This window comes from Rutidosis leptorrhynchoides, chromosome 8, assembly GCF_046630445.1.
Source record: "Rutidosis leptorrhynchoides isolate AG116_Rl617_1_P2 chromosome 8, CSIRO_AGI_Rlap_v1, whole genome shotgun sequence".
Classification (NCBI taxonomy): domain Eukaryota; kingdom Viridiplantae; phylum Streptophyta; class Magnoliopsida; order Asterales; family Asteraceae; genus Rutidosis; species Rutidosis leptorrhynchoides.
In genome coordinates, this window is record NC_092340.1 from 42,140,487 (window position 1) to 42,165,503 (window position 25,017).

General features: G+C 37.6%; 1 protein-coding gene across 2 annotated transcripts; it reads left to right on the top strand.

Moving 5' to 3' along the window:
- The first annotated feature begins 21,173 nt into the window (after positions 1-21,173).
- LOC139861397 (G-type lectin S-receptor-like serine/threonine-protein kinase At4g27290) lies at positions 21,174-25,004 on the top strand. Of its 2 annotated transcripts, none has more exons than XM_071849778.1 (7): positions 21,174-22,476; positions 22,564-22,719; positions 22,795-22,949; positions 23,295-23,505; positions 23,592-23,829; positions 24,026-24,176; positions 24,251-25,004. In XM_071849778.1, the coding sequence occupies exons 1-7, from the start codon at positions 21,192-21,194 to the stop codon at positions 24,554-24,556; spliced, it is 2,502 nt and encodes an 833-aa protein (XP_071705879.1). In that variant the 5' UTR covers positions 21,174-21,191; the 3' UTR covers positions 24,557-25,004. The 2 variants fall into 2 exon arrangements, with proteins under 2 accessions (XP_071705879.1, XP_071705880.1); XM_071849779.1 differs by having other exon boundaries at positions 22,564-22,623.
- The last annotated feature ends 13 nt before the right edge of the window (positions 25,005-25,017 follow it).

Consider the following 25,017-nt stretch of genomic DNA (forward strand, 5'->3'; position numbering starts at 1 on the left):
CAATTAACATTCCATGGCATTCAAGCATCCAAAAATTCATCTCAAGAACTAGCAAACCCTAATCAAGCATCACAAAATCAATAATCATGTTTTTGGAGTTTCCTTAATCAACCTATACATCAAAACGAAACTAATGATACTAGTAACACTTTTAAAACATGCACTTTAACAATCTAACAACATTTGATCATCCAAAATCAAGGATTTAGCAAGTAATTTTCATATTGAACTAGTTACACCAAAAACAACGAATCGAGCATACAAATTACATACACGACATCACAATGAGCCATAGACACTAATTAACAACTTTATAACTCAAAAATCTCAAGAACACATAAAATTAGTGATTTTAGAAAGTTACCCAAAAGAGATGAAGTTGGTATCAAATTGAAGAGGATGAAGAGAGGATTCCAAATATGTATTTTGTTTTGATTGAAGCTTGCTAGATCATGAATGGATGATGAATCTTGATGATGAAGATTGAAAGAAAAGTTGAAAGTGTTAAAGGAAAATGGAAATGAAAATGGAAATGAATGAATGGATGAGAAAGGGTGTTGACTAGTTGACCTAGTCACACCTTTGATCACTTGGCAAAAATGGTCCCTCTAGTTCGGGTGCGGGTGCGTGAATTAACCAAACGAATTATTTTAAATTACACGAGAGTACGGGAGACGTTATCTTCCAACAACGAGAATATTTAAAATGTTACATAACAAAGGATACGAATCTAGATACGAAGGGTATTATTTAAAAAGAAAAAGACGGGCGTTAAAATAATTTAACGGAAAAATGCGGGATGTTACATTATCCACACCTCAAAAGAAATTTCGTCCCGAAATTTAGTTGGAAGTAGTAGTCGATATCTCTTACTCGAGACTTTACGTTGTCCATGCAATGAATAAGTGAAAGTACGTCCTTGAGTGTTCTCATGAGTTGGATAGTCAGGGTTTTACGTTGTATTTGGGTTTGGTTTTACGATCCCCGGTTTCAACTGGTTTTCCCTATGAAGAGAAGTTGTCATCGATAGTTGATGTATCTAGCAGGATTGCACGCTCCTGTTCCGCAGGACACGTTTCTAAGTTTGTTACACGAAATGTAGGGTAAACGGAAACTTAATTGAGTCGGGAGTTCTAAACGGTAGGAAGCGGTTCCAATACGCCCCAAGGTTTCAGAAGGTTCAATATTGCGGATATAGTCTTTCTCGATTTCCCAAAATGGATTACACCCTTCCAAGGTGCGGTTTCCCAATATTACGCGGTTACACACTGGGTTTGGTGAGGTTCTCCTCTAAGTTTGGTATAACTCTTCTGGCGACAATGGGTTGTCTCGAGCCCTTCTCGGACTTGAACGATCTCAATTGTTGTTTCTTGATGGAGTTCAGATTTCGGTGGTTGATGCTTTGGTTAAATGAGCAGGGGTATGACATTAGCGGTCATATAGGGTTTCGGAAAGCGCGTGTGAACACACGAGTGGTGACTACTGTTGTAAGAGTGATCTACTAAAGGTGACAATACGAGTTTGTGACATGTCTTTCCAAGACGTAAATCGTTCGTTTGCTCGGTTCGTCGGTTTGTGGGTGGTACGCGGTACTCATGTCTAAGCGGGTCTCCAAGGTTTCTTGTAAAACTAGAAGTGAAACGAGTATTTCGATACGGGATAATTGACAAAGATACACCGTGTTGGAATAGAATCTCTTAAGATATGTTTGAACAAGTCAGTTAGGGTTCGAAAAAAAAAAATGTTCGTTAGGACTATTCACCCTCGTGGCGAATACTAATGTAATATGAGGAGTTTCTCTATCAAATGAGAAATTTTACAAAAGTTTCCTTATACGGAAGTGCGAGCGATAAATATAGAAGTGAAATGAGGACTTAGAATAGGATGAGTTTACATCTCGAGGTTGCCATAACGTGCCTCTAGTTGTCAAAAGTTGAAGTCTGAAAGAGAAACGAGGTAGTACACGTAGTTGTATAGTTCGGGGTTGAATAATAGTTGGCCGATTATCAGAATTCACAAGGGCGTTAAGTCAAAGAAAAGTGAAGTATCGTTGGATTGTGTGTTATCTTAAATTCCAGTAATATCAGACGGTAACGGTGAAATAACAGAGGTATGTAGTGTGGTACGTGATGACGAGAAAATTGATCGGATTTACAATTTAGTATTAGAATTCTTCGCGCAAAATAACGAATTTCAGTTACGTTGATTTTGAGTCGAGAGGGTATGCCTTTCGGCGTTCAAGTAGAAATATTTCCATGTTTGAGTTCCATCTGTTGCTATACGAATTTAGCTAGAAATGTTGGTGTGAAGAATCACGCTCAAGGTTCGAACACGGAGAGGTTTAAAGTTTTCCTTAGTGAGTTAACGAGTTTAAAAGTCATGTAACACGAGAAAAGTCAGAAATGAATCTTCGGTAATAACAGGCGAGATCTAAGATTTTACGAATACAAGTTTGAGTTGGGAGAGTTTCCTGATTACATGTGGCTTGATTTCGAGATTGATTGTAGTGCCTCGACCATTAACATCATGGTCTAGACTTCGTTCAACAGAAATTCTCACTCGGAGAATTTGGTATAGAGTTGCTCTTTTCTCAAAAGTTCGAGACTAAGATGGTGATGTTGTTCGTTTTCCTTCTTTACTTGAATGAGTTAAGATGTCATCTATAAATACGATAACAGATTTGTCTAGGTAAGTTTGCATACGTGGTTTAGGAGGTTCATGAATACGGACAGAGTCCTAAATAAATCGAATGGTACTAAGAGAGATTTACAACTAACGTTGCGAGTTCGGAAAATGGCTTAGGAGACATCGTCTCCCTTAACCCCCAATTGTGGATACGAGGAAGAGGGTATCGGTTTCCAACCGAAAATTACTTAGTTCACAATATTCTATACATATTTGTAGGGGAATAATTTCTCCTTAACAAATAGGTTTCGAGCTCCCTAGTTCTATAGGTGTCAAGTCAAAATTCTTAACGTATATCCTCCAATAAAATTTATAGGCTCACAATATTTATCCATTGGTCGCTTAAATTGCCTAAGTAGTATCTAGGGGAAAAAAAAAAAAAGGTGGAATATAAAGAGTACAAGTCAAAGCCTCGGTTGTAATACGTCTAGCGGTAACCGAATCGAATAAGTATGAAATATATGGTTTGTTGTGAAGAAACGTACCCGTGACTAGTCCATCGTCGTCTCGGGCATCCTAAGTGTTGAAGTTGAAAGTTCAACGGCGCGCGTTGGGGTTGATTTTCTTATTTGGGCATTCATTCCTAAAATGACCCGTTTGGCCACATGCGTAACAAGTGACCGACTTTTGTGTGTTGGGTCCCTTCCGAGTGACGGGGGTGGCACTTCCACAATGTTTGGCGATGTGACCACTTCCTTGGCGCCGGTGGCGAAACCTGCCACATCCTTCAAAGTGATGCTTGTGGCATTCGTTACAAAAAGGTAGTTTTCCGGCATAGCCTTTCTTGTCGTTGGAGGTGAAAGGCTTCTTGGCGGGGTTGTTGTTATTGTTGTGGTTGCTTGATTGAGAGGCTTCCCATGTTCTTTTATTGCCGCTCGATTGGTTCTCGATCATTGGTGCCGGTGCTTCCATTTCAGTTACCGTTTCTAAAGTTTGGTGGGCCTTTGCTAAAGCCTCTTGTAGGTTAGTGGGTTGGGATGCCATTACCCCGTGTTGAATGCTCTTAGGGAGGCCATCCATGTAAAGTTCGACTCTTAGTGATTCGGGAGTCATGAGATTCGGACACATTGAGACTAGTTCGGTAAACCGTTGATTATAAGCTCCGAGGTCATTCCCGACCGTTTTCAAATTCCTTAGCCCTTGCTCGAGCCTTCGAGTCTCGTCGCGCGGGAAGTATTCGGTGATCATTCTTTCTCTTAATTCGGCCCAAGAGAGTGTAAGGGCTTCATCGATACCCACTGATTGTACGTACTTGTTCCACCACGAGAGAGCAATGCCGGTGAAAGTGAGGGTGGAAAACTTGACCTTATCTTGGTCTCGACAGCCGCTTGTGTTAAAAACGGTCTCCATTTGTTCAAACCATCGGGTGAGAGTAACCGGTCCTCCGGTTCCACCGAAAGTGGGAGGGTTGTACTTCATGAAGTTCTTGTAGGAGCAACCTTCGCTTGAATTACCGGCTCCATGATTGTTGTTGTTAGAAAAGTGATCGGCCACGGCCGTACCCACGGCGGTGGTTATCATTCGTTGAAGAGCTTGTTCAAGAGTTTCGAGAGGAGTGTTGTGTTGACCTTGGTGAGCCATTGTTCCTTCATGACACAAGAATATCGTTGGTTAGTATTTTCAACAATACTAACCGCAGTATGGAATAAGGATAGAGAGAAAATTTTCCTTGACTCGCCTTAAATTCTTTTATGTCATAATGTCGGAACGTCCGTGTGAATCACCGTAATATAATCCCGGAAATTATATTACCCTGATTCTCATGTGCATTTAACATTACTTCATAAAGTCAAGGTGGCGCATCAACAAAATTTATCAACGTAAGATCAAGATCGAATACGAGTCAGATATGATAGAAGAGTTCGAGTATAAATGCACAAATAGTCAAGTAATTCCTACTTCAGTCTATATGCCGGTTGTAGTCTAGATTCACCTATGTACCCTATGACTCGGGGTGGACACAAATGAACTCTAAATCCCTACAACCATGGCTCTGATACCACTTGTAGCGACCCCGACAAATCGTCAAGTGACGGCGTCGGCTACGTGGGTCCCATTACCTGATTATAAGTCTTTAAGATAACGTTTGACCAAAATATGTCGCCTTCATTTCAAAATACAGATTGTTTCAAAGTTTACAAGAATTGTTCAACCAAAAGTTGAGTTACAACGATATAAGTACGCTTGAAATCTAGGCGACACGGTTTAAAGTAAAGACAAAGGACGCTCCATGAAATGCATGTATACTCGACATCGGATGCAAGTATCAAATAGTAAGCGGAAGCATGTTTCACATATCGTGCAAGACCTGAGAAAAACATAGAAATCTGTCAACGAAAACGTTGGTGAAATCATAGGTTTAAGTAAGTAGTGAGTAAAAATAAAGTAAGCCGAACCACAAGATTTGCAAGTTGAAATAATAGTAATACATTCTAAAAGTTAATATTCACGAGCACCCAATTATCAAAGCTTAACATTCCGTCCGTTGAATACCCCATAAATTAGTGCTAGAACTACACTGTTTCCGAAAATATATTTCATCCGTAGACGGTAGCGAACCGTCAAGGATGAGGGCTGTCAAACCCATATGGCCATATAACATAAGTTCTCGCTTACACCATCTGATGTAACTAATGATAATCGGATTGAGGATTTTTGTTCTAAACTCGTATGTAGAATGTTTGTTTTCCCGTTCTTGTGTTCACTTAGTTCAAAAGAAATGTTTATGTTTTCTCATCCCAAAAGTAAGTTCAAAAGAGTAAAAAGTGGGACCATGATCTCACCTTGAGAGCGAGAGTTATAAAAGTACTTCAACAAGTAAATGCGTGCAAAGACAACGCTAGTCTTGACCTAAACATATAGGTTATATCAATAACGGTAAACACAAACGGTCAAAGATGTTCAATTAGTCCTATGGCTCGTTACGACTCGATTATGAAGCATGTGAGTCAAATTGTCAAGTTTCATGCAAGATACAAGTATAGAATCATGTTAGAAAGATTGCATAATTAATTGGTTAAGTTTGACAAAAAGTCAAACTTGGTCAAAGTCAACGAAAAAGTCAACATGTTCGGGTCGGGTCCCGGACTATTTTTCTATGCTAAATATTCATATACAAGTATATTAAAACAAGTTTCATGTGAACCGGAGGTCGATAGCTAGTCAAACATTTTACGTGAAAAGGGACAAAGTGGGCAGAATCTGGCCAGGCCAGATTGCGCGCCGCGCGGGGAAGGGGCGCGCCGCGCCACCCTCTGTGCAGGCATTTTCTGTTTTTCAAAAGTGTACACGAGCCAAAACCTATTCTAACACAACACTTGACCCGCAAACGCTTATAACGCCTATTATACATCGTTGGAAAGGTATTTTTGACGAGGAATGCAACTAAACACATATCATCAATCAAACTTTCACTTTAAACAACCAAAAACCGCAATTAAATACTCATAATCAAAGTTTAAGTTCCAAAAACGCATTTTATGATTCGGGCAACCAACTTACATGTATGTTATGCCGTTTCGAAGGTAATCAAACACACATTGCAACAAAACACTAACAATTAACATTCCATGGCATTCAAGCATCCAAAAATTCATCTCAAGAACTAGCAAACCCTAATCAAGCATCACAAAATCAATAATCATGTTTTTGGAGTTTCCTTAATCAACCTATACATCAAAACGAAACTAATGATACTAGTAACACTTTTAAAACATGCACTTTAACAATCTAACAACATTTGATCATCCAAAATCAAGGATTTAGCAAGTAATTTTCATATTGAACTAGTTACACCAAAAACAACGAATCGAGCATACAAATTACATACACGACATCACAATGAGCCATAGACACTAATTAACAACTTTATAACTCAAAAATCTCAAGAACACATAAAATTAGTGATTTTAGAAAGTTACCCAAAAGAGATGAAGTTGGTATCAAATTGAAGAGGATGAAGAGAGGATTCCAAATATGTATTTTGTTTTGATTGAAGCTTGCTAGATCATGAATGGATGATGAATCTTGATGATGAAGATTGAAAGAAAAGTTGAAAGTGTTAAAGGAAAATGGAAATGAATGAATGGATGAGAAAGGGTGTTGACTATGTAGCGACCCCGACAAATCGTCAAGTGACGGCGTCGGCTACTTGGGTCCCATTACCTGATTATAAGTCTTTAAGATAACGTTTGACCAAAATATGTCGCCTTCATTTCAAAATAAAGATTGTTTCAAAGTTTACAAGAATTGTTCAACCAAAAGTTAAGTTACAACGTTATAAGTACGATTGAAATCTAGGCGACACGGTTTAAAGTAAAGTCAAAAGACGCTCCATGAAATGCATGTATACTCGACATCCAATGCAAGTATCATATAGTAAGCGGAAGCATGTTTCACATATCGTGCAAGACCTGAGAAAAACATAGAAATCTGTCAACGAAAACGTTGGTGAAATCATAGGTTTAAGTAAGTAAGTACAAGTGAACCACAAGATTTGCATCAATGAAATAATAGTAATACATTCCAAAAGTTTGTTTCACGAGCACCCAATTATCAATGCTTAACATTTCCTTCCATTGAACCCCATCACTTAGTGCTAGAACATACACTGTTTCTCGAAAATATATTTCATTCGTAAACGGTAGCGAACCGTTTGAATGAGGGTTTGTCAAACCCATATGGATCCATACAACATAAGTTCTCGCTTACACCCGGCAAGTGTAACTAATGATAATCGAATTGAGGATTTTGTTCTAAACTCGTATGTAGAATGTTTGTTTTCCTGTACTTGTGTTCACTTAGTAAAGAAATGTTTATGTTTTCTCATCCCAAATGTAAGTTCAAAAAGAGTAAAAGTGGGACTATGATCTCACCTTTGATTGCAAGTGTAAATAGGTACTTCAACAAGTAATGTGCGCAAAGGACAACGCTAGTCTCGACCTAAACAAAGGTTGTATCAATAACGATAGTCACGAAGGGTCAAAGTTGTTCAATTAGTCATATGGCTCGACACGACTCGATTATGTAGCATGTGAAGCAAATTGTCAAGTTTCATGCAAGATACAAGTATAAAAGCATGTTAGGAAGATTGCATAAAAGTTTGGTTAAGTTTGACTAAAAGTCAAACTTGGTCAAAGTCAACGAAAAAGTCAACACGTTCGGGTCGGGTCTCGGACCAATTTTCTATGCTAGTTATTCATATATAAGCATGTTAAAACAAGTTGCATGTGAATTGGAGGTCTAGAACATGGCAAACATTTTTGATAAAATGGCAAAGTTGGACAGAATCTGGACAAGGCAAATGTCGCGCCGCGGCAAGGGGTGTCGCGCCGCGACATAACACATGGTCTGGTGTCAGGTCGTTTTCAAGGTTCAAGTCTTGGTCAAAACTTCAAACAAACGCAAAACGCAAACCGCAAACAATTAGAAGACGTATCTTATACCGTTGGAAAGCTCTTTTGACAAGGAACACAACTAAACACAAATCCTCAAACAAAAACATCATTTACAACAATCGAATTCTCGTCATGTGATCAATAAACGCTCATTTCAAAGCCTCAAGTTCATCAATATGCATTTTAAGTTCCGGGAATCCAATTTACACATATGATATGCCGTTTTGAAGGTAATGAAGCATACATTACAACTAATCACTAACAATTAACATTCCATGGCATTCAAGCATCCAAAAATTCATTTCAAGAACTAGCAAACCCTAGTCAAGCAACACCAAAATCAATAATCACGTTTTTGAAGTTTCTTTGATCAATCTATATATCAACATGAAGCTAATGATGCTAGTAACACTTTTAAAACATGAACTTTAACAATCTAACAACATTTGATCATCCAAAATCAAGGATTTAGCAAGTAATTTTCATATTGAACTAGTTACACCAAAAATAACGAATCGAGCATACAAATTACATACACGACATCACAATGAGCCATAGACACTAATTAACAACTTTATAATTCAAAAAATCTCAAGAACACATAAAATTAGTGATTTTAGAAAGTTACCCAAATTTGATGAGATCGGTATGGAATCGAAGAGGAGATCACGAGGAGTTCAAATATGTAATTCGTTTGGCCCGAAGCTTGATCGATTGATTATGGATGATGAATTGCTTTTTGATGAATTGAGAGAAAAAGGGAAAGTAGTGAAAGAAAATGAAAATGAAAATGAAAAGGATAAGGGAGGTGGGTGTTGACTAGTCAAAAGCTAGTCACATCTTTACTCCCTTGGCGAAACTAGTCCCTCAAGTTCGGGTGCGGGTGCGGGAATTGACCAAACGAGTATTTTGAATTACACGGGAGTGCGGGAGGCGTTAAAATCCGATAACGAGAATATTTAAAATGTTACATAACAGAGGATACGAATCTAGATACGAAGGGTATTATTTAAAAGAAAAAGACGGGCGTTAAAATAATTTAACGGAAAAATGCGGGATGTTACATTATCCACACCTCAAAAGAAATTTCGTCCCGAAATTTAGTTGGAAGTAATAATCGATGCCTCTCACTCGAGACCGGAGTTGTCAATGCTATGAATAAGTGAAGGTACGTCGTTGAGTGTCCTCATGAAATTGGATAGTTAGGGTTCCACGTTGTACTAAGGTTTGGTTTTACGATTCCCTGGTTTTAACTGGTTTTCCTATGAAGAGAAGTTTGTCATCGATAGTTGATGTATCTAACAGGATTGCACGCTCCTGTTCTGCAGGACACGTTTCTAAGTTTGTTACACGAAATGTAGGGTGAACGGATACTTAATTGAGTCGGAAGTTCTAAACGGTGGAAAGCGGTTCCAATACGCCCCAAGGTTTCACAAGGTTCAATATTGCGGCTAGCCTTTCTCGATTTCCCCAAAATGGATTACACCTTTCCAAGGTGCGGTTTCTCAACATTATGCGGCTACACACTGGGATTTGTGAGGTTTTCATCTAAGTTTGGTATAACTCTTCTGGCGACCATGGGTTGTCTCGAGCCCTTCTCGGACTTGAAAGATCTCAACTGTTGTTTCTTGATGGAGTTCAGATTCGGTGATTTGCTTTGATTGAATGAACAGAGGTATGACATTAGCAGTCATATGGGGTTTCGGAAAGTGCGTGCGAACACACGAGTGGTAACTACTGTTGTAAGAGTGATCTACTAAAGGTGACAATACGAGTTCGTGACATGTCTTTTCAAGTCGTAAATCGTTCGTTTGCTTGGTTCATCGGTTTGTGGGTGGTACGCGGTACTCATGTCTAAGCGGGTCTCCAAGGTTTCTTGTAAAACTAGAAGTGAAACGAGTATTTCGATACGGGATAATTGACAAGGATACACCGTGTTGGAATAGAATCTCTTAAGATATGTTTGAACAAGTCAGTTAGGGTTCGAAAAAATGTTCGTTAGGACTATTCACCCTCGTGGCGAATACTAATGTAATATGAGGAGTTTCTCTATCCATGGAGAAATGTTACAAGGAGTTTCCTTAAACGGAAATGTGAGCGATAAAGATAGGAGTGAAATGAGGACTTAGAATAGGATGAGCTTACATCTCGAGGTTGCCATATCGTGCCTCTAGTTGTCAAAAGTTGAAGTCTGAAAGAGAAACGAGATCGTACACGTAGTTGTTTAGTTCGGGGTTGAATAATAGTTGGCCGATTATTAGAAACACAATGACATTAAGTCAAAGAAGAGTGAAGTATCATTGGATCGTGTGTTATCTTAAGTTCCAGTAATATCATACGGTAACGGTGAAATAACAGAGATATGTAGCGTGGTATGTGATGACGAGAAAATTGATCGGATCCACAATTTAGTATTAGAATTTTTCGCGCAAAATAACGAATTTCAGTTACACTGATTTTGAGTCGAGAGAGCATGCCTTCCGGCGTTCATGTAGAAATATTTTCATAATTGAGTTCCATCTGGTGCTATACGATTTTAACTAGAAATGTTGGTGTGAAGTACCACGCTCAAGGTTCGGACATGGGGGGGGGTTTAAATTTTTCCCTCAGTGAGTTAACGAGGTTAAAAGTCGTGTAACACGAGAAAAGGCAGAAATGAATCTTTGGTAATAACCGGCGAGATCTAAGATTTTACGAATACAAGTCTGAGTCGGGGGAGTTTCCTGATTACATGTGGCTTGATTTCGAGATTGATTGAAATGCCTAGACCATTCACATCATGGTTTAGAAAATTTGGACTTCGTTCAACAGAAATTCTCACTCGGAGAATTTGGTATAGAGTTGCTCTTTTCTCAAAAGTTCGAGCGTAAGATGGTGATGTTGTTCGTTTTCCTTCTTTACTTGAATGAGTCAAGATGTCATCTATAAATACGATAACAGATTTGTCTAGATAAGTTTGCATACGTGGTTTAGGAGGTTCATGAATACGGACAGAGTCCTAAATAAATCGAATGGTACTAAGAGAGATTTACAACTAACGTTGTGAGTTCGGAAGATGGCTTAGGAGACATCGTCTCCCCTAACCGGAACGGAGGTCGATTTAGGACGCACACGGGATTCATGCAATAATCATGAGGTTATGGATACAAGGAAGAGGGTATCGGTTTTCAACCGAAAATTACTTAGTTCACAATGATCTCTACATAAATGTAGGGCAACAATTTCTCCTTAAAGAATAGGTTTTGAGTTCCTTAGTTCTATAGGTGTCGAGTCCAATTTCTTAACGCATATCCTCCGATAAAATTTACAGATACACCATGTTTTCCGTTGGTCACTTAAATCGTCTAAGTAGTATCTAGGGGAAGAGGTGGAGTGTAAAGAGCACGAGTCAAAATCCTTTGTTATAAAACGTCTAACGGTAACCGAATCGAATAAGTATGAAATATACAGTTTGTTGTGAAGAACGTACCCGTGACTAGTCCATTGTCGTCTCGGGCATCCTAGGTGTCGATGTTGAAAGTTCAACGGCGCGCGTTGGGGTTGATTTTCTTATTTGGGCATTCATTCCTAAAATGACCCGGTTGGCCACATGCGTAGCAAGTGACCGACTTTTGTGTGTTGGGTCCCTTTTTAGCGACGGGGGCGGCACTTTTACAAATATGGGCCACATGGCCACTTCTTTGACACCTGAAGCAAAATGGTTTACCACAGTCACCCAAATGATGTTTGCGACACTTGTCACAAGAAGGTAAGTTTCCGGCATACCCTTTCTTGCCGCCGAGGGTGAAAGGCTTCTTGAAGATGTTGTTATTGTTGTGGTTGCTTGATTGAGAGGCTTCCCATGTTCTTTTATTGCCGCTCGATTGGTTCTCGATCATTGGTGTCGATGCCTCCATTTCATTCACCGTTTTTAAAGTTTGGCGGGCCATTGTTAAAGCCTCTTGTAGGTTTGTGGGTTGGGATGTCATTACCCCGTGTTGAATGCTCTTGGGGAGGCCATCCATGTAAAGTTCGACTCTTAGTGATTCGGGAGTCATGAGATTCGGACACATTGAGACTAGTTCGGTAAACCGTTGATTATAAGCCTCGAGGTCATTCCCGACCGTTTTTAAATTCCTTAGACCCTGTTCGAGCCTTCGAGTCTCGTCGCGCAGAAAATATTCGGTGATCATTCTTTCTCTTAATTTGGTCCATGAGAGTGTGTGGGCTTCATCGATACCCACTGATTGTACGTACTTGTTCCACCACGAGAGAGCAATGCCGGTGAAAGTGAGAGTGGAAAACTTGACCTTATCTTGGTCTCGACAACCGCTTGTGTTAAAAACGGTCTCCATTTGTTCAAACCATCGGGTGAGAGTAACCGGTCCTCCGGTTCCATCGAAAGTGGGAGGGTTGTATTTCATGAAGTTCTTGTAGGAGCAACCTTCGCTTGAATTACCGGATCCATGATTGTTGTTGTTAGAAAAGTGATCGGCCACGGCCGTACCCACGGCCGTACCCACGGCGGTGGTTATCATTCGTTGAAGAGTTTGTTCCAGAGTTTCGAGAGGAGTATTGTGTTGACCTTGGTGAGCCATTGTTCCTTCATGACACAAGAATATCGTTGGTTAGTATTTTCAACAATACTAACCAGAGTATGGAATAAGGATAGAGAGAAAAATTTTCCTTGACTCGCCTTAAATTCTTTATGTCATAATGTCGGAACGTCCATGTGAATCACCGTAATATAATCCCGGAAATTATATTACCCTGATTCTCATGTGCATTTAACATTACTTCATAAAGTCAAGGTGGCGCATCAACAAAATTTATCAACGTAAGATCAAGATCGAATACAAGTCAGATATGATAGAAGAGTTCGAGTATAAATGCACAAATAGTCAAGTAATTCCTACTTCAGTCTATATGCCGGTTGTAGTCTAGATTCACCTATGTACCCTATGACTCGGGGTGGACACAAATGAACTCTAAATCCCTACAACCAAGGCTCTGATACCAACTGTAGCGACCCCGACAAATCGTCAAGTGACGGCGTCGGCTACGTGGGTCCCATTACCTGATTATAAGTCTTTAAGATAACGTTTGACCAAAATATGTCGCCTTCATTTCAAAATAAAGATTGTTTCAAAGTTTACAAGAATTGTTCAACCAAAAGTTAAGTTACAACGTTATAAGTACGATTGAAATCTAGGCGACACGGTTTAAAGTAAAGTCAAAAGACGCTCCATGAAATGCATGTATACTCGACATCCAATGCAAGTATCATATAGTAAGCGGAAGCATGTTTCACATATCGTGCAAGACCTGAGAAAAACATAGAAATCTGTCAACGAAAACGTTGGTGAAATCATAGGTTTAAGTAAGTAAGTACAAGTGAACCACAAGATTTGCATCAATGAAATAATAGTAATACATTCCAAAAGTTTGTTTCACGAGCACCCAATTATCAATGCTTAACATTTCCTTCCATTGAACCCCATCACTTAGTGCTAGAACATACACTGTTTCTCGAAAATATATTTCATTCGTAAACGGTAGCGAACCGTTTGAATGAGGGTTTGTCAAACCCATATGGATCCATACAACATAAGTTCTCGCTTACACCCGGCAAGTGTAACTAATGATAATCGAATTGAGGATTTTGTTCTAAACTCGTATGTAGAATGTTTGTTTTCCTGTACTTGTGTTCACTTAGTAAAGAAATGTTTATGTTTTCTCATCCCAAATGTAAGTTCAAAAAGAGTAAAAGTGGGACTATGATCTCACCTTTGATTGCAAGTGTAAATAGGTACTTCAACAAGTAATGTGCGCAAAGGACAACGCTAGTCTCGACCTAAACAAAGGTTGTATCAATAACGATAGTCACGAAGGGTCAAAGTTGTTCAATTAGTCATATGGCTCGACACGACTCGATTATGTAGCATGTGAAGCAAATTGTCAAGTTTCATGCAAGATACAAGTATAAAAGCATGTTAGGAAGATTGCATAAAAGTTTGGTTAAGTTTGACTAAAAGTCAAACTTGGTCAAAGTCAACGAAAAAGTCAACACGTTCGGGTCGGGTCTCGGACCAATTTTCTATGCTAGTTATTCATATATAAGCATGTTAAAACAAGTTGCATGTGAATTGGAGGTCTAGAACATGGCAAATATTTTTGATAAAATGGCAAAGTTGGACAGAATCTGGACAAGGCAAATGTCGCGCCGCGGCAAGGGGTGTCGCGCCGCGACATAACACATGGTCTGGTGTCAGGTCGTTTTCAAGGTTCAAGTCTTGGTCAAAACTTCAAACAAACGCAAAACGCAAACCGCAAACAATTAGAAGACGTATCTTATACCGTTGGAAAGCTCTTTTGACAAGGAACACAACTAAACACAAATCCTCAAACAAAAACATCATTTACAACAATCGAATTCTCGTCATGTGATCAATAAACGCTCATTTCAAAGCCTCAAGTTCATCAATATGCATTTTAAGTTCCGGGAATCCAATTTACACATATGATATGCCGTTTTGAAGGTAATGAAGCATACATTACAACTAATCACTAACAATTAACATTCCATGGCATTCAAGCATCCAAAAATTCATTTCAAGAACTAGCAAACCCTAGTCAAGCAACACCAAAATCAATAATCACGTTTTTGAAGTTTCTTTGATCAATCTATATATCAACATGAAGCTAATGATGCTAGTAACACTTTTAAAACATGAACTTTAACAATCTAACAACATTTGATCATCCAAAATCAAGGATTTAGCAAGTAATTTTCATATTGAACTAGTTACACCAAAAACAACGAATCGAGCATACAAATTACATACACGACATCACAATGAGCCATAGACACTAATTAACAACTTTATAATTCAAAAAATCTCAAGAACACATAAAATTAGTGATTTTAGAAAGTTACCCAAATTTGATGAGATCGGTATGGAATCGAAGAGGAGATCACGAGGAGTTCAAATATGTAATTCGTTTGGCCCGAAGCTTGATCGATTGATTATGGATGATGAATTGCTTTTTGATGAATTGAGAGAAAAAGGGAAAGTAGTGAAAGAAAATGAAAATGAAAATGAAAAGGATAAGGGAGGTGGGTGTTGACTAGTCAAAAGCTAGTCACATCTTTACTCCCTTGGCGAAACTAGTCCCTCAAGTTCGGGTGCGGGTGCGGGAATTGACCAAACGAGTATTTTGAATTACACGGGAGTGCGGGAGGCGTTAAAATCCGATAACGAGAATATTTAAAATGTTACATAACAGAGGATACGAATCTAGATACGAAGGGTATTATTTAAAAGAAAAAGACGGGCGTTAAAATAATTTAACGGAAAAATGCGGGATGTTACAGACTAGTTGACCTAGTCACACCTTTGATCACTTGGCAAAAATGGTCCCTCTAGTTCGGGTGCGGGTGCGTGAATTAACCAAACGAATTATTTTAAATTACACGAGAGTACGGGAGACGTTATCTTCCAACAACGAGAATATTTAAAATGTTACATAACAAAGGATACGAATCTAGATACGAAGGGTATTATTTAAAAAGAAAAAGACGGGCGTTAAAATAATTTAACGGAAAAATGCGGGATGTTACATTTAATGCATATGGTAATTTGAGCAGGTATAAGGCTCGACTCGTAGCCAACGGTCGCAGCCAGCAGGTTGCCATTGATTGTGATGAGACTTTCAGTCCGGTTGTTAAATCGGCTACGATAAGGACTGTTCTCAGCCTGGCAGTTTCTCGACAATGGCATGTTCATCAGCTGGATGTTAAGAATGCCTTTCTTCACGGCCAGTTATCTGAGACTGTCTATATGCACCAGCCTCCAGATTTTCGGGATCCTAGATACCCTGATCATGTATGTCTTTTGCAGAAATCTTTTTATGGCCTCAAACAAGCACCTCGAGCTTGGTTTCAGCGATTTGCAGGGTATGCTCAGCGGATTGGCTTTCATCATAGCCGTTGTGACACATCTTTATTTATCTATCGCCATGGCTCTGACACCGCTTACTTGCTCCTCTATGTTGATGACATTATCTTGACTGCATCTTCCACAAGTTTGCTTCAGCAGATTATCGCCTCTCTGCACAGAGAATTTGACATGACTGATTTAGGGCCACTGAACTATTTTTTGGGTATCTCCGCCACTCGCACCACCGCTGGATTATTTATGTCTCAGAAACAGTACGCCACAGAGATTCTTGAGCGTGCTGATATGGCCACATGTCACCCATGTAGGACCCCGGTCGAACCAGGGGCTAAACTCACTACTCACGGTCCTCCCGTGAAGGACCCGACTTTATAACGTAGCCTTGCAGGTGCATTATAGTATCTGACCTTCACTCGGCCTGACATCACTTATGCTGTTCAACAGATTTGTCTCTTCATGCACGATCCACGAGAGCAACACCTTCACGCTCTCAAGCGGATCTTACGATATATTCAGGGTACTACAAATCTTGGTTTACAGTTGTACGCATCATCACCCACCACTTTGGTTGCCTACTTTGACGCTGATTGGGCTGGCTGCCCCACCACCAGACACTCTACATCTGGTTATTGTGTGTTCCTTGGAAACAACTTGCTATCATGGTCGTCTAAACGACAACTCACACCTTCTCGATCTAGTGCTGAGGCCGAGTACCGTGGTGTGGCCAACACCGTTGCAGAGACATGCTGGATACGTAACCTTCTTCGTGAGCTGCATTGTCCTCTTACTTCAGCTACACTCGTCTACTGCGACAACGTCAGCTCCGTCTATCTCTCATCCAATCCAGTTCAACATCAGCGAACTAAACACATCGAGATTGACATTCACTTCGTTAGAGATTTGGTTGCTCAGGGACAGGTCCGTGTTCTACATGTGCCTTCGAGATATCAGTTTGCGGACATCTTCACTAAAGGTCTCTCGTATGCATTGTTTGATGACTTTCGATCCAGTTTGAGCGTCCGCAGCACTCCCGCTCCAACTGCGGGGGGATGTTAGACTAGATATTTATATGGACCCTTGTTAGCCCATGTCCCTTTTGTATTGGGCTCAGCCCACTTATCATTTGTAGGGTTATAGTCTTTATATTGCTTTGTGTACTTACATTGGTGATCATCAAATAATAATACTCTCTACCGTTTAACAGTTCGTACTGAGTTACTGGTTCCGTTTGATGATAAAAAAAAAAAAGCTTAATATCACATAAGAACATTTGAGGTATTCTTCTGTTTCTTTCAGTCATATGTGTTGTTTCATAATTGATTCGGTGCATTCCTTTCTAGCTTTACGCACTGCACACAACCTGTTTGTTAAAAGTCCTCAAAGACCAAATTAACTTTATCTTCTAATTAAGTACCATACCAATATACCATGACTATTAACTTAACTATTTATTTATTTAATTTTAATATATAACGTAAAATGTGAAACCTAGTTCTTAAGTTGCGTAGTTAAATAATGGCTCCTTTTGTTCGAATATCAAATTTTTGTTCGTCCTTATTTTTTTTTTTCGACTTTCTCCATTTTTGCTCGACTATCATGTTTTTTGCTCGTCCGTGTCCTTTATTTTGCTCGTCCGTGTCCTATTTTTTGCTCGAATATGGAGTTTTTTGCTCGAATTTTCCATTTTTGCTCGAATTTCAGTGTATTTTTGAGTTCTCAGGGTTCTCACAAAAAAAAAGTTCTCATTTGATCCCTTATATATATAAGGGCAGGATCAATGGGGAAGTAACCAATCGGGGGAAAGCGGGGGGAAGCAAAAAAAAAATTTTTTTTTTTTTTTTTTGGAATTTTTTTTTCAAACATCAAGATCACATGAAAATATGAACATTTAAAAAAGACACTTCGTGATGAATGTTATTATTTAGGCGGGAAAACGATCGATAAAAATAACATTCAAGATAATATTGTTCGTGAAGAATGTTAACCTTTTTTTCATGTTTTGTGAAGTAAAATTTAGCCCGATTTAGAGCTTAGGGTTTAGGGTGTAGGGTTTATTCCATAAACCCAAAACACCAAACCCTAAACCCTAAACTCTAAACCGTTCGTGTTAAAAACTCAATCTAAATCCTAAATTTAAACCCTAAACCCTAAATTTCTAAACCCTAATATCTAAACCCTATAAACCCTAATATCTAAACCCTAATATCTAAAACATCAACATACGTTCGAAAAACACGATAATTGTTATATATTAGTTCTTCGAGCGTTTTTCCGCCAAAATAAAAACATTTATCACAAAGTGTCTTTATTAAATGTTCATATTTTCAACCAATCTATAATGTTCGTGAACAAAGTTCTTTCAAAAAACGAAAAAAAAAAGATTTTGCTTCCCCCCACTTCCCCCGATTGGTTACTTCCCTCTTGATCCTATCAATATATATATATATATATATATATATATATATATATATATATATATATATATATATATATATATATATATATATATATATATATATATATATAGGGGCAGGATCAATGGGGAAGTAACCAATCGGGGGGAAGCAAAAAAAATAAAAAAATTTCTTTTTTTTTTTGAATTTTTTTTTTCTGGCATCAAGATCACATGAAAATATGAACATTTAGAAGAGACATTTGGTGATGAATGTTATTATTTAGGCGGGAAAAATATCGACAAAAATAACATTCAAGATAATATTGTTCGTGAAGAATATGAACGTTTTTTTTTCATGTTTTGTGAAGTAAAATTTAGCCCGATTTAGAGTTTAGGGTTTAGGGTTTAGGGTTTAGGGTTTGGTGTTTTGGGTTTATTCCATAAACCCAAAACACCAAACCCTAAACCCTAAACTCTAAACCGTTCGTGTTAAAAACTCAATCTAAATCCTAAATCTAAACCCTAAATCTAAACCCTAAACCCTAAAGTTCTAAACCCTAATATCTAAACCCTATAAACCCTAATATCTAAACCCTAATATCTAAACCCCAATAGCCAAAACTTCAAAATACGCTCGAAAAACACGATAATTGTTATATATTACTTCTTCGAGCGTTTTCCCGCCAAAATAAAAACATTTATCACAAAGTGTCTCTACTAAATGTTCATATTTTCATCTCATCTATAATGTTCGTGAACAAAGTTTTTTCAAAAAACGAAAAAAAAAAAAAAAATTTTTGCTTCCCCCCGAATGGTTACTTCCCTCTTGATCCTACCACTATATATATATATATATATATATATATATATATATATATATATATATATATATATATATATATATATATATATATATATATATAGTGATAGGATCAAGAGGGAAGTAACCATTCGGGGGGAAGCGGGGGGAAGCAAAAACTTTTTTTTTTCGTTTTTTGAAAAAACTTTGTTCACGAACATTATAGATGAGATGAAAATATGAATTTAGTAGAGACACTTTGTGATAAATGTTTTTATTTTGGCGGGAAAACGCTCGGAGAAATAATATATAACAATTATCGTGTTTTTCGAGCGTATTTTGAGGTTTTAGCTATTGGGGTTTAGATATTAGGGTTTATAGGGTTTAGGTATTAGAGTTTAGAACTTTAGGGTTTAGGGTTTAGATTTAGGATTTAGATTGAGTTTTTAACACGAACGGTTTAGAGTTTAGGGTTTAGGGTTTGGTGTTTTGGGTTTATGGAATAAACCCAAAACACACCAAACACCAAACCCTAAACCCTAAACTCTAAATCGGGCTAAATTTTACTTCACAAAACATGGAAGAAAAAAAACGTTCATATTCTTCACGAACAATATTATCTTGAATGTTATTTTTGTCGATCGTTTTCCAGCCTAAATAATAACATTCATCACGAAGTGTCTCTTCTAATTGTTCATATTTTCGTGTGATCTTGATGCCGGAAAAAAAAATCAAAAAAACGAAGAAAAAAAAAATTGCTTCCCCCCGATTGGTTACTTCCCCATTGATCCTGCCCCTATATATATATATATATATATATATATATATATATATATATATATATATATATATATATAATAAAGTTAGTTAATATTTAACACTCTATGATATAACGTTAGACTTTTATAAATTTCTTTGTCATTTACAGAATTACAGATATATGATAAACTAGTGAAATGACCCGTGGAGCTACGGGTTTGTTTAAACGAAACAGTTTAATGATATGTACTAAGTGAACGTAAATGCTAAAGTTATTTAGTTTAATGACCTGTGAAACCACATAGTCCGACTAAGAAACTTGTCAGATGAACATTTCATCAAACACCTAAAATGCATATTTAACAATTCACATCCAATCATAAGAGATAATATTGGATATCATTTTATTTTTAAAATGTAAATTAAAATATAAATGTAGAATTTGTTCCTTTTGCTAACTTTTATATCTTCTCGTACTAAATTCTAAATAATTAATTAAAATAATTTAAAATTATTTAATTTTAATAATTAAAATAATTATTAATAAAATTTAATAATAATAATTAATTAATACTATTTAATTTTAATTCAAAATTATTTAGATTAATGACATCACCCACCATGCTTATATTTTTTTCTTTTTCTTTTTCTTTTTAATTTTTTCTTAATAAAGGAATTAGCCTAATAATGACATTATCATTTTAGCAATATAATAGAAACTATAGATATATAAGTTGTGTTTTGACCAATTATGTAGGTTATTTCGAGGCAACAGACGTATTTAGCAAATTATTTTTTTTCACAATTATGTATTGAGAACTTAAACATGATACTGTATATTTCATTACTTGGGAAATGATTTCATTAGTTGGGAAATGAAATTAAGGCCACACAGTCACATACCATGCACGTAGTCCACCATGATCGTGCATTTTGGTAGTTTTTTCAGCAATGGGACCCAAGTTTTTATCATTATATGATAGGATCAAACTAAAATGTATGTCGCTATTTAAAGCTATTCTCGTTTAAGAAATTCGATGGCTTTGAAAATATTGGTCAACTTGCGTGTTAGGAGTACAAAATATTGCAAAATATTGCGCTAAGTGGGCCATCATCTTTGAATTTCGCACAAACTAATTTCCTAAGTCAGTAAAAGGTTTGCTGTTATTGGTCCATATTTTATTTATGTCATACAATTCAATTCAAATAATCCTGATCATATGTTCATATTCATCATGAATAAACATACTTTATTGCCCTTATATTTTTGTGTTCTAATTTCAATCTTGATTACTTGTTTAGCAGTAGACACCATATCAGTAAACCAAATCATCAAAGATGGTGAAACCATTTTGTCATCTGGCGAAAATTTCAAATTGGGATTCTTTAGTCCCGGCACTTCAAAAAATCGATACGTCGGAATATGGTACAACAAGATATCAACTTGCACTGCAGTTTGGGTCGCTAATACCGAAACTCCATTGACTAATAATTCCGGTATCTTAAGAGTTGGTCAAAGCGGATTAGAGATTTTAAGCAGTAACAGTACTAAAACTGTAATTTGGTCAACGAATTTAACGGTATCTGTTACGAATAACGGTCTCGTAGCGCAACTTTTGGATACCGGGAACCTCGTTGTACGGAATCAAGGAGGTAATATTATATGGCAGAGTTTTGATTATCCTGGAGATACACTTTTATCAGGGATGAAAATTGGGTTGGATTTAAAAACGGGTAAAGATATACACCTGACGTCATGGAAGAGCGATATTGACCCATCTGCAGGTTCGTATGTTTTACGGGTCGATAAAAACGGATATCCACAATTGTTTGAAACGCGGGATTTGGATCGACAGTCAAGGTTTGGTCCATGGGATGGGGTTACTTTCAATGGCATGCCTAATTTAGGGTTAAATGCAATATTTACACACCAGTTTGTGTTTAATGATAATGAGATATATTATAGATATGATCTTGTGAATAATTCACTTGTTTCAAGAATGTATTTGTTCCCGGATGGTAATATTCGGTACTTGAACTGGATCAATCGCACGCAAAGTTGGAATTACTTTTCGACTGCAACGATTGATAATTGTGCGCGTTACGGGATTTGTGGTCCGAATGGAGTTTGTAATATTTACAACGCCCCGCCTTGTAGTTGTTTGGACGGGTTTGAACCACGACGCCCTGAAGATTGGCGGATTTCAGATTGGACAAGTGGCTGTCAGCGGATAAAACCGTTAGCTTGCGGGACAGGGGATGGTTTTCGTAATGTTTCGGGGATAAAGTTTCCTGACACGAATGTTTCGTGGTACAATCAGAGCATGACACTTGGCGAATGTGAATCGGCTTGTAAGAAAAACTGCACTTGTAATGCGTATGCTAGTTTAGATGTTAGAAACGGTGGAACTGGATGCTTGTTATGGTTCGGTGATCTAATGGATATTCGGTTGTATGACGAAAATCAAGAATTTTACATAAGAATGCCAGCTTCTGAATTAACAAGTAAGGCTTACATCTTATAAAAAGTTCATGTTTTATTTTGTGTAAAACAAGAATATAACAATTATTGTCAAATAATTTGGAATAAAGGTCCGACGTCTTCGGGAAATGGATCAAAAAAGACGAAGAAGAAGCAAACGATCATAATAGGTGTGACGATTTCGCTCGGTTTGGTCCTTGTATGTTTGATTTTAGCAATGTATGTGGTAAGGAAAAAGAAAAAGAAAGCGCACAGACCGGATTTAGGTGACCCGAATTAGTTCCTTTGTTTAGTTTAGTACTAGAGTCAAGTAAAGACAGTAACTCTGTCGAAATTTGTAGGTCCAGGGCAAGGTCGCGATGAGAACTACGCCAATGAGAGTCATAAGGACGATACAGAGTTGTCGTCTTTTAGCCTTTCTGTCATTGCGAAATCTACAAACAACTTTTCTCCCAATAATAAGCTTGGTGAAGGTGGATTTGGTCCAGTTTATAAGGTAAACTTTTTTTTTTTTTGAAAGGCAAGCCCCCAAAGTGGAGGTAGTGAGGATTGAACCTTGGTCTCCTTTGGAGATTTCCAAGAACCCAACCTGTATAATTATATAAAAAGTATGAGGATTAAATATAATGTAGGGTGCGTTTGATGGCCTCTTAATTGAATAGTTCAACGCTGAATGCTGAACCATTAAGTTTTCAGTGCGTTTGTTAGTGGCATCTGAATGACAAACGATGCTCATTCAACAATCTGAGTGTATTGTCGTTTAGAACTAAGTTCAATCAAAACCATTTTATCAAACACACCTTAATGTTAACCAATTATTTGTAACCTGAATCGTCTTCAGGGTGTATTGGAAGATGGTCTAGAAATAGCTGTGAAACGGTTGTCGAAAACTTCAACACAAGGGCTTGATGAGTTCAAGAATGAAGTTAAGCTCATTGCTAAACTTCAGCATCGGAATCTTGTGAAGCTTCTAGGATACTGCATTCAAGGAAACGAACGAATGCTGATTTATGAATACATGGTGAACAAAAGCTTGGACTCGTTTATATTCGGTTCGATACACAAGCTTTAATCCTCATATATGCTAGTAGTAAAATCTATTGTATTGCAGTTAATTTAGTAACTAATGTTTGAACAGATACATTAGAAAGTCCAATGCTTGATTGGGCTCGTCGATATCGTATTATACATGGGATCGCTCGTGGGCTTCTTTATTTGCATCATGATTCACGTTTACGAATCATCCATAGAGATCTAAAAGCTAGCAATATTCTGTTGGATAAGGACTTGAACCCGAAGATATCAGACTTTGGCCTTGCTAGAAGATTTAGCGGATACGAGAGCGAAGTTAATACTAACCGAGTAGTTGGAACATAGTAAGAATTTGTAAAAGTTTTTTTTTTTTTTTTTTTTTTTTCGTGGAAAGCAAAACACACAGACACACCCTTTTTTTTACGGGACTCGAACTCACAAGTTGATGAGTTCCCTTAATACCGCTAGACCATAAACCCTTTGGTTTATTAGAATTTGTTATTTTTTCATTCAAAATGCTCATATTAAACTTCTTTGTAGCGGTTACATTCCTCCAGAGTACGCAGTGCACGGGCTTTTCTCTGTAAAGTCAGACGTCTATAGTTTTGGAGTTTTGGTGCTCGAAATTGTGAGCGGGAAGAAAAACCGAGGGTTCTCTCAGGAAGAACACAACGATACACTTATTGGACATGTAAGTTTTGGGTTCATTTATATAGCAAACACGTACACGTTCTTGTTTATGATTGTTTGTTTTTGATTACATAGGCATGGAGACTGTACAAAGAAGGAAGGTCACTTGAACTCGTGAGCTCGTCTGTAAGACTCTCGTGCGTCGAGTCTCAAGTATTACGATCTATACATATTGGTTTATTATGTGTGCAGCATCTTGCAGAAGATAGGCCAACTATGTCATCAGTTGTTCTCATGTTAGGAAATGAGAACGCTCTACCTACACCTAATCCACCTGCATTTTTCACCGAAGAGGAAATGCCTATACTCACATCTATTTCATCCGGACCCACTTTGGGTTCTGTTAATGAAATCACTATAACACTTTTGAATGCCCGATAGCATAGAATCCGAGTAAACGGATAAGTTTTTTCATTGTTCGGGGGTTAGTATTTTTGCGCGGTTGTACGTGACCTCACCGTGTTATCCCATGACCATTTTTGCCTCTTTCCTAGACCACCCCAATATAGGCTGCTAGTAAGGTTTGGAACTAATACATTTTTGTGAGGATATCGTTACCCCAATTACCAGGATATCATGGGATGACTCTTGATAGTATATTATATTCTTCCTTGTTAGTGTTCATTTTTAACTGTATTTTATAATTTCTTGTTTCAACTAGGATCCGTTAATGTGTATTATATGTTAGAATCACATTTTGAAAAACATCTTTTATTGATTTGTAATGACAATTTGCAAGTAGATAAATTACATATGTTTGTTGGTTTTGAACAATTAATCGGTTAATAGTATGATTCACATTGTCTGAATGACCTCTCTTTCTACATCATCAAAAGATTAAA